Source organism: Elaeis guineensis, chromosome 2 (assembly GCF_000442705.2).
Source record: "Elaeis guineensis isolate ETL-2024a chromosome 2, EG11, whole genome shotgun sequence".
In the NCBI taxonomy this organism is placed as follows: Eukaryota; Viridiplantae; Streptophyta; class Magnoliopsida; order Arecales; family Arecaceae; genus Elaeis; species Elaeis guineensis.
In genome coordinates, this window is record NC_025994.2 from 82,983,160 (window position 1) to 82,993,822 (window position 10,663).

The window sequence follows — 10,663 nt, forward strand, 5'->3', positions numbered from 1 at the left end:
CTTCATAATGTTAATGTAAGAATTGAAGATGAAGATCAGGCCCTTTTACTGTTATATTCTTTGCTTGAATCATATGAAAACTTTGTTGATACTATGCTGTATGGCTGAACAAATATCACCTTGGAGGATGTTAAATCATCATTGAACTCAAGGGAGTTAAAGAAAGGGATGATTGACAATCAGATCAATGATGGAGATGGCTTGATGGTTAGAAGTAGAAATAAGGATAAGGGGTCACATAACAAAAGATGAGATGGAGTATATGGCTAGAGTCCCTTATACTAGCACTGTAGGTAGTATAATGTATACTATGATTTGCATTAGATCAGATATTGCACATACTGTTAGTGTTGTTAGCAGATTTATGGCAAATCTTGAAAAGGGACATTAGCAAGCCATGAAGTGGATTCTTCGTTATCTCAAAGGTACTGTGAATGTTGGGTTGGTTTACTGCAGAGATACTGATATATCTGGTAGCATCATTGGTTTTGCAGACTCTGACTATGTAGCTAATAAAGATCGAAGGAAGTCTATGACAGGTTATATCTTCACACTCTCTGGTTGTACAGTTAGTTGGAAAGTAGTTTTGCAATTTGCTGTTGCCTTGTCTACAATAGAGCCTGAGTATACGACATTGGCAGAGACTGTGAAGGAAGAAATATGGTTGAAAGGTTTTATTGGTGATCTGGGTATTTATCTTAGGCAGTCTATTGTGTATTTTGACCGTGAGAGTGCTATACATCTGACCAAAAATCAGATGTACCATGAGAGGACTAAACATATTGATGTTATATTTTACTTCATTCGAGAAGTTATAAGTCAGGGAGCAGTTTTGATAAAAAAAATAAGTACAGATGACAATCTTGTAAATATGTTGACAAAGCCCATAACCACAAGTAAGTTCAGGCATTGTTTAGACTTGGTTGAAGTTCATAGTTGTTGAGATGGAGCCCTTAGGGGCTAAGGTGGAGTTGATAAGAGGTTTAACACTTTATATAATTTGGCTAAATACAAGTCAAGATGGAGATTTGTAGAGATGTTTTGTATTTAGATTAGCATTAGCCACCGACATAATAGGGGCTTTTTCAACATTTTGGGCGAAGCATAGCATAGCCCAACAAGTGGAAAGGCCCAATACCGTTACCATTATGATACGGCACTTCGATTGGAATTCGGGGGTACGGGGGTGGAGCCCCCGCAATACAAATCCAATCTAATTCTGATTATATCTCGGTGTACCTTTTTGATGAGATATGATATCTTGGAGGCATGAGTATTTTTATAGGATTTTTTTTTCTCTTATACTCTATAATATCCACGATTAAAGATACTAAAAATCTTCGTTCTTCTCCGCTCGTGTTTTTTTCCTTGATTTAAGGATTTTTCACATAAATCCTATGTGTTTGCATTGTTCTTTATCTCTTCGATTTTTTGTTTATTGACATGTTAATATAACAGAAGATAATATGTAATATGTTACTTATGCTAATATGCTTTGATCTCCTATCCATCCAACTCTTATATATCCTTCTTTTGATGGGTATGCATAAATAATTTAGATAGAGTGGCACAGCACCAGTCTTCACAGTCTGTAATATTTCAAAAAATATAAACATCAACTCTTATATAAACTGCTATAATTTATAACTATGAACTAAATATGATTAATAAAAAAATTTTAGACTTAACTATGTTGTGCTTATGCTAAGATGTGGTGATGGAGCCACCAGTGTGAAAAAAAGTATCAAACCCACCGCAATCAGAAGCATGATTTTGTTTAGCTTTTTCACACTTTTTCTTATATTGTACAGTACCCCAGTGTTGGCACAATCTATCCCATATAGCATCTTCAATCCAAAATGGTCTCTTCATATTCTTACGAGCATTATCAAGCAAATTTTTCAATTGAGCTGCACTATGCTTCTCAAAATTTTTTCATACCCATTGATCATTCGGTGGCACAAAGCGATACCTCCTCTGCAATGAATATGGACAAACAAATTAAATAACAAATAAAAATACATGGACAATAAATTTTACCATCATGTCTCAAAGTGAATATTTTTTATCGCTCCATACAATATAGACGTACCAATTTTTTTGCTGTTCTCCACCTTGATCACATGCCATATGCAGGCAAGTCATTGATGGTCCATATTAATACAGCCCTCATCATAAAATTTTGCTTTTTTGAAATATCATATGTTAGGATACTTTCTTTCCACAATAATTTCAACTCATCTATCAATGGTTATAAATACACATCTATCCTACTCTTTGGATTATGTGGATTGGGGATAATCAAAGTCAAGAACATATAAGGAGTAGTCATGCATAGTTCTAAAGGAAGACTGTAAGGAGTAATAATTACTGGCCAGCAAGAATATGGTGCAGCTGATTGACTATATGGGGTCAAACCATTAGTACATAAGCCTAACCTGACATGTCATGGTTTAGTTACAAAATCAGGATATGTTTGATCAAAATGTTTTTAAGCTTCTCTATCTGATGGGTGACACAACACTCCTGACTCTCATCTATTCTCATAGTGCCATCTCATGTGTGGAGCAGAACTCATAAAAGCATACAATCTCTTTAACCTACGAATAAGGAGTAAATAATGTATTCTTTTCATGGGAATCTCTTTATATTATCTATTAACAATCCTCTATATTTTATAATGAGGTGCATCGCAAAATTTATATTCCTTCTTTTCTTTATTTTCATCATAATACAATATACAATTATTAATGCAATAGTCTATTTTTTGAGCAGTGAGGCCAAGATTGGACACTAATTTCTTCATTTTATAAAAATCTTAGGGTATTATATTATCAGCAGGATGTGTCTTTTTCATAAGTCCCACTATTTGATCAAAAAATTATTAAAAAATATTTTTCTCAGATTTGATGCTTAATAATCTACAGCAACAGACAACTCAAACTGATCATTACATCTCAGCAATAATGGTTATTGGACTACATGTAACATATCATTAAATTTTTTAGCATCCTTATTCGGAGTTTCTTCCATATTTTGTTTATAATAAAATCCAAACTCTGGGCCAACAGCATCAAAAATCATTGCTCGATATCTATTCAACTATTCATCGTTATCCAATTATGAACTATTAGAAGTACTTGAATGTATATCAAACACCCCACCCACACGAGGATCACTCTCTCCATGTGATGTCCAATACCAATAGTTAGGTACAAATCCTTTTTTATGAAGATCAACCTTTACTTCATCAAGACTTAAGTATTTTTGATTTTTGCACTTGGAACAAGGACATCTAATTTTTTCATGGATCAAAAATTATGGTTGTTGGCATGCAAAAGAAATAATTTCTCCCATCCCTTTTAAAAAAATATTAGTGTATCCCTTTCGATCCTATAAAAGTCTATTATATATCCAACTACGATGATGATAGATATCTATATTCTGTAATATAACAAAATACAATCATACAATTTCAATAATGTTAAATTATTTATAATCTATACGAATATTAAAGTCAATCTACATCATACAATCAACATACAATAACCCCAACTCAATTGAGATGAACATAGCTTAGATTTTAATTAATATAATATTATATTTTTAGATTTAATATAATATAATATAACACAAGAAGTCCTCTTTATTGGATAATAGCTTATGAAAATAAAAGGAAAAACATCATTAACTTTTTAATGAAAAATCATTTCTAGGTTGCATTAAACAATGATCCGAACTCAATTAGCATGGGTTTAGGGTTGAGGGTTAATTTAGGGTTTAGGGTTTTAGAGTTTTAGGGTTTCAAGGTTTAGGATTTAGGGTTTTAGGGTTTAGGGTTTAGAGTTTAGGATTTTAGGATTTTAGGGTTTAAGGTTTTAGGTTTTAGGATTTAAGGTTTAGGGTTTAGGGTTTAGTGTCTTAATTTAGATTTAACTAACTAATATTATTATTCTCAGATTTAATATAAAAAATAAAAAAATAACTTACATTTTTAAACCCCCAAATGCATGAAAAAATAAATAAATGATAACTATATTAATAATTAAAAAGCATAAAATTAGCTTCTATCCCTAGAATTTTGGTTATAATCCAAGAAATTTTGACCAAATTAGGGAAAAGAGAGAAAGAGAGAGAGCAAGAGAATAAGAGAGAGAAGACCATACCTTAAAGGTCGATGGTCACTTTTCGGTGATAGAAACAAGCATGCAAATCAGCTTTGCTGTCCACATTTTTCAAACAAGTTCTGATAACCGATTTAAGAAACAACAAAAAATATCAGAAAAATGGAACTACATTTCCAATCTTTTCTTTTCCCCTCCATTTGAATAAGAAAACCGAAAATGATACAAAGCGGACCAAACAAACTGGAAGTACAGTTAACATAGAAATAATAATGAAATTGTGAGAAAAGTATACCAATCGATTAGAAAACAAACAAACAAACAAAAAATCTTCAACAAAACTACATTGTACTCAAACATTTTCGTTTCTCTCAATTAGAAAAGAGCCAACAAAAACACAAATAAAAAATGATACTATAAGGCATATATGAAATTAGAAGCAGAAAATTCAAACTAGTAGAAAAATGAAGCTGAAACATAATAAAAATTTGATTTTTGTACTTATTTTTCCTTTTAGAAGATGAACAATTTGGGGGGGGGTTTGTCGATGCCGATGTGGCGGTGAGAGGAAGATAAGAAGAGAAGGGGAGCCTGTTGTCCCTGATGGGCAGACGAGGGAGGCACGGTGCGGTGGTTAGGGTTAGGGTTTGAGGAGAAGACAAAGAGATCAAGAAAGAGAGGGCACTGCTGTCGTGGAGAGGGGGGCTGCTATTACTGAGGGGGGGCTACTGTCATCGAGGAGGGGAGGGGGGCTGTCACGGTTAAAGGGGGGAGAGGGCGGCATAGTGTGGCGGTTAGGGTGGTGCGGTGCGGTGGTTAGGGCCGAGGGAGGGGGAAGGGGGCAGTGGTGTCGTGGAGAGGGAGGGGGGCTGTTGTCACCAAGGATGGGAGGGAGCTGTCATAGGCAGGTGGGTCGGGGGGGAAGGGGGACACGGTGCAGTAGGTAGGGCAGCGCAGTACGCGGTGCGATAGTTAGGGTCGGGGGAGGGGGGGAGGGGGAAGGTGGCACTAGTGTCATGGAGAGAGCAGGCTATCGTTGTCGGAGAGAGGAGAGGGGAGGGGGGCTATTGCGGGCAGGCAGATCGGTGAGGGGGGCAGCGATTAGGGTTTGAGAGAAGAATAGGTCAAGGGGTGCGGCGGCTAGGGTTTGAGAGAAGAACAAGTTGAGGAGGTGGGGGGCTGGTGCTGGATGTTTTATTAATCAGATTTAGCAACCGATAAATCGATCACTAAAATCGATTGCTAAATGGAAAAAATAATACTTCGTAAACTTGCGATCAATATTTTGGTCGCTAACTGCTATTTTTAATTTGCAACCAAAATATCAATCATAAAAATAAAAAAATTATTTTTAAAAAATATTTATAATATAATGTAAAATTATTTTTTTGAAATTTAAAATATTTTTGAAAAAATTATTTTTATTTAATTTTATTTAAAATAAAAATGCCATTTTTTTTCAAGATTCAAATTTGCGATCGAATATTTGATTGCAAATTATTGAAAAAAATTTGCAACCAAAAAATTGGTTGCAAATATATTTATAAATTTAAAAAAATAATTGAAAAATGTTGCAACCAATTTTTTGGTTGTAAATTAATAAAGCCATTTTGCAATCAAAAAATCGATCGCAAATATATTTACATAATAAAAAAATAATTGAAAATAATTGCAATCAATTTTTTGATTGCAAATTATTAAAACCATTTTGTAATCGATAAATCGATCACCAATAATTTATAGAATAAATAAATAATTAAAAAAAATTTTGATCAATTTTTTGATTGCAAATTATTTAGGCCATTTTGCAACCAATAAATCGATCGTAAATACATTTACAAAATAAAAATAAATAATTAAAAATTTTGAGACTTATTTTTTTGATTGCTACTTTGTAATTGATAAATCAATCACAAATATATATAAAAATAAATAATTAAAAATATTTACAACTGAATTTTCAGTTGCAACTTATTACAACCATTTTGCAATCGTTAAATCGGTATCAAAATTATTTAAAAATAAAATTAAATAATTAAAAATATTTACGATCGATTTTTTGATTGTAAATCTATAAATAAATAATTTTTTATAAATTTATCTTTATATTCAATAAATCATTACAAAATGTTAGGGCACCTTCTGGCTGTAAATTTGGAAACCGATTTTTTATCGGTTACTATATTAATATTTCTTCAAAAATTGATCGTAAAATTGTTCGTAAATGTGATAAAAAAATCGATCGTAAAATCATTATTTTCTTGTAGTGTTATAAAGTTTTTAAGCAAATTTTGGAGCCTTAAAATTTTCTTTCCGAGCTGGAGTTGGAGAAGAGGAAGACTCCCATCAGAAGCTTTCTTTCTTCTTGTCTCACATGTACAGCACTTGAGGTTTGATTTTTTTTTTTTTGTCTTTTGGGCTGGTTATTATATCTATAATGTTTCATTTTGGAACCACTTGTTGCATTAGTGTGATGGGAAAAGTGTTTGGTCCAACTTGATGCAATTTGGGTCTACACATCAGACTTCGGGATGCATGAAAGCATCTTTTTTGATGTCCTATCACGCTGATCCAAGTGAGCCACTAATTATGCATGGTCCAAGGGCTTATGCTGCATCCAACCATCGATCAAATGGTCTTATAAAAGCACATCACTGAAAGCGCTTCCAGCACATTTCTTAAATAGTAAGCTTTGTCTTGGAATGTCCTTTGAAAAAAAAAAGCAAGAAAGAAAAAGTGAAGTTGTGCTTTAGAATGTCCGGTCACTTGCACAAGGACTTCAAACTCATTTTGTTGCCCTTAACAGCTGCATCACCGACAAGCTCGGTAGCTTAAAGCGCTACTTGCCTTGCGTACTTCTATGTTGCTTTGAAGTTTCCTTTAACCTTTTGTCAAAGAAAGATGCTCGCGGAAGATAAAGAAACATCTCAGCTGGTAAGAGTTTGCATGTTCAAAAGCAACTTCACGCGAAGCTAGCTAGACCAGCGACCTTTATCCTAGAAGGCAACGTTAGTATTACATTTCATCACGGAATGAAGTGCAGCATAGCATTTACCAAAAGATTAAAAGCTTATTTCAAAGGGTGACGTATGTAACAGAGCATACTAGAGTAGTATTTCGCGTGCTTGACTTGCCTGCCGTTGCAACAGGGAGCTATACATTCCTTGCCAAATTCGAATATTCGGCGCCTTCACTTCCTGCATAAAACTATTTAGTAAGTGAGGGATAACGCAATGAGTGCTTAAACTTGACACGTTTCAAGTGATAAAATTACGATTGGCTATCTTAAATTTGTCGTTTTTCTGACATATTACTTCGCATTTGGAGGATTCCTATCCCTTCTTGTTTCGGGGGTTTCCTCTTAGCATCCAGTTCCATACACAGGACATTCTAACTAATGTGTAGCTCTTGTTAAACTTTTTGCAGCATGTGCAAAACACAAATGTTTTAGCCCACCAAGTTTCGTACAGGACCTTGCAATGGCAATAAATTTCCCACTGAATAGAAGAACCACCGAAATTCCTTCCATGCTCGGCTTCTTGGATCAAATTACGGTACTCTAAAATTCTAGGAACAGGGACTTGAAAATGACGGTAATTAGCTAATGAATTCTTGATTATCTAAACAACGTTCGAGTTGTATATTAGGTTTTTTATCAGGCTTTGAGCTTTCGGCCGCCTCTTGTTACTGATGATTTAGACAATTCCCTTATGTTTTTATTCTTAATTATTTGATCTCGGCTGGTCAAACACTATATTAACGTATCACGCGTCTACATGGTACGGGCACAACCTATAGCTTCGGGTAAGTCGGTGAAACTTTTTCCCTCCAAAGAGCAGGCACATAGGTGGACGCGAATTATAGGAACAGGATTCAGGAGCCAGGTTCTAAAAAAGGATTCAGGAGCTAAGAGGGTAGTTTGCTTCTCCTGACCCTCCTATAAATAGGGCCTGGCAAGATTTGCCTAGCGGGAAAATATTCAGTCTGCCACCACACATTTCCCAAAGAGTTCGCGAGACATGGCTAGCCGTCCCCAAATGGAAGACGAGGAGACGAAGCTCATCGACGTCAGGGAAAAGTTGTTCAAGGATGCCATGAAGGGCAGGTGGCAAGCTGTGGCGGACATCTACGCCCAGGACAAGAAGTTCCGCGAAACCAAGATAACCTGGGCTGGAGACACCTTGCTGCACTTGGCCGTATCGAGCGGCGAAGAGAAGAATGTGAAATTGCTCATGAACTGCCTGATCAAGACAGAGGACGAGAAACGTAGACGGGAGATTCTGGAGATCCAGAACGATAGGCTTGAGACGGCACTCCACATCGCCGCCGCTCTTGGGATGGTGGGCGCGTGCTTGGACATGGCCAGGTTACACCCTACAATGGTGGTCCGCAATCTCAACAGGCGCAAAGAGACGCCCCTCTTCAAGGCTGTGCGTCACGGCCAGAAGAGAGCCTTCTTTGCCCTGCAGTCTGTCGTGGAGACCTACGTTGAGCCACCCCCTCGTGTCAACAGGGAAGGTCTCAGGAGAGAAGGTGGCGACACCATCCTCCACAATGCCATATTCGCGGAGCACTTTGGTAAGTACTGCTTAATTAAGGGTAGATTTAAATAGTTGCAGTCATAATATTAGAATATCCGCCCAAAATTACAAGGGACTACGGTGTTTGTGTCGGCGTTGATTAGCGCCTTGTCTTTTTTAAAGATCTTACACGTATACCCCTTTTTATTTTTCTGGTAAAGATTATATACCTCCTTTATCAGAGTTGGTGCATGTGCAAAAGTAACTAGCTAGGGTCATGCCGACATTGTTGAAGCATTGTTCCTAATTTCGAGTCATGCTCGTGTGGTGCATAGATCTGGCCTTGGAGATCATAAACTGCTATCCAACTTTGGTGAACGCTATGAACGAGAAGGGGGAGTCGCCTCTTCATGTGCTGGCCAACAAGCCGTCAGTTTTCAAAAGTGGAAGCCGTTTCAGCCTACTTGACAGTGTAATCTACTATTGTAAGTCTCTCTCTCTCTCTCTCTCTCTCTCTCTCTCTCCCTCTTTCTATGCTTTCGAACCTCATCCAAATATTTTAAACCATAGATCCTATATTACGCGATTGGTTCTATTCCTGGCACATACCGCCAAATAGAACATTTTTCTCCATGCAGTCGTTTCAATTACGAGAGGGATTAAGAGTGAGTATGCTTTTTTCTCTATATAAGATTAGCATGTTGGAGATGTGAAATTGAAGGCTCGTATATATCAAGAATTCTATACCATCAAAGATAGCCATCACATCATCTATCTCAAAATTGATAGCTCTCATTTATTTTTGAAATATGATGAGGTACCGCTAGTGCGATATATGTTATATACAGAAGGAGAGCCATTTGACTCTAAAATAGATGATGTGGTGGCCATTAGTGATAAGATAGAACTCTGCAATGCAAAAGCTGCGTTGAAGAGGATTCTTGTTCTCTCATGCTAGATTGATGTGTGAGAGCCCTCAAATGGCAAAATATGGTAGAGGATCCAATCTCAGCAGCAGAAGAGTAATTTTTTTAACTTTTTATTTAGACAAGAACGGCTTGTGTTTTCATCTCTCAGCATGGTTACTGGGCGTGGAAGGTAAGCTTATATGTCATCCAGGGAGCAGGCGAGTTTGGTTTGTTGCAAGCCGTACCGAGCCAAGCGGTTGGCTCGGTCATGTGTGGATAGGCATCGGATGGTCATCCTTCCATCCATAATGTACAAGCGGTCATTGTCTAAACAGCCATGCAATAGAGCAAAGGTCCTCCCTAGCAACATTTTAAAACATTCATCATTCAAAAAAACCAAAAGATGGACCGAAACACGGGTCACCGGTTCAACTGTTGGATTTACCAGATTCAAAGTCATGACATCGGGATGACATATAAGTATTTAAATATTGGTTACTTATGGATAAGTACTAGATCAATATATCTTTTAGTACTTTCTAGCACTTTTCAGCATTTTTATTGTCAAATGATATCTAGGCTTGATCATGAACAACTAGCAAGGTAACCCGCGCTTCACAGCGGGCTTTGACTATAGCGAAACAGAAGATATTGCCGCTTATCAATGTTCTTATTAGAGATATATACAAGCTTATCAAATTAAGTTCTTAATTAGTAGGCATAGATAGTTTCATCTCAGAAAGAATCGACATAGGTTGCTAATAGCTTGCCTATCAAATTAATCCATTAAAGGGCCTCCAATGGTTAATAGCTAGAATGCATGTTAACGCTTGTGGTTACCCAAAAACAAACTGACATAAATATAGAATACTAACAGAAAGGATAAATAACATGGGTCATCGATGTGGATGGCCAATCGCACCAAGCCAACACCTGCAACCATAGGTGCATGTCATATGTAACCCAAAAATCTATATGTCCTACTAGCTCCCCTATTTAGGGATGGTATAAATATAGGTAGACATACATTGACAGATCTGACACAGGACTAAATAAAGATCGATAAAGAGTTCTTTTTCGTGCACTAATATTTAAGCTCTTCTAATTGGAC

At 36.4% G+C, this 10,663-nt stretch overlaps 2 protein-coding genes across 2 annotated transcripts in view; both read left to right on the top strand.

Annotated features, from left to right (window-relative positions):
• The first annotated feature begins 397 nt into the window (after window positions 1-397).
• Window positions 398-7,687, top strand: LOC140855287 (secreted RxLR effector protein 161-like). Its single transcript, XM_073251159.1, has 2 exons — window positions 398-689; window positions 7,551-7,687. The coding sequence occupies exons 1-2, from the start codon at window positions 398-400 to the stop codon at window positions 7,685-7,687; spliced, it is 429 nt and encodes a 142-aa protein (XP_073107260.1).
• A 345-nt stretch (window positions 7,688-8,032) lies between these two features.
• Window positions 8,033-10,663, top strand: part of LOC105057537 (uncharacterized) — a 9,141-nt gene continuing 6,510 nt past the window's right edge. The window contains exons 1-2 of the mRNA XM_029268246.2: window positions 8,033-8,702; window positions 8,980-9,129. Of these exons, the coding sequence (XP_029124079.2) occupies window positions 8,144-8,702; window positions 8,980-9,129 (709 nt within the window). The 5' untranslated portion in view covers window positions 8,033-8,143. The remainder of the gene's footprint in view (window positions 8,703-8,979; window positions 9,130-10,663) is intronic.

What these genes read in the sequence shown, in the direction of transcription:
- LOC140855287 (XM_073251159.1), top strand. Translation starts at nt 398, where the DNA reads ATGAAGTGGATTCTTCGTTATCTCAAAGGTACTGTGAATGTTGGGTTG. An exon ending in AGGTTTTATTGGTGATCTGG is followed by an intron (nt 690 to 7,550) that starts GTATTTATCTTA and finishes AACTTTTTGCAG; the next exon opens with CATGTGCAAAACACAAATGT.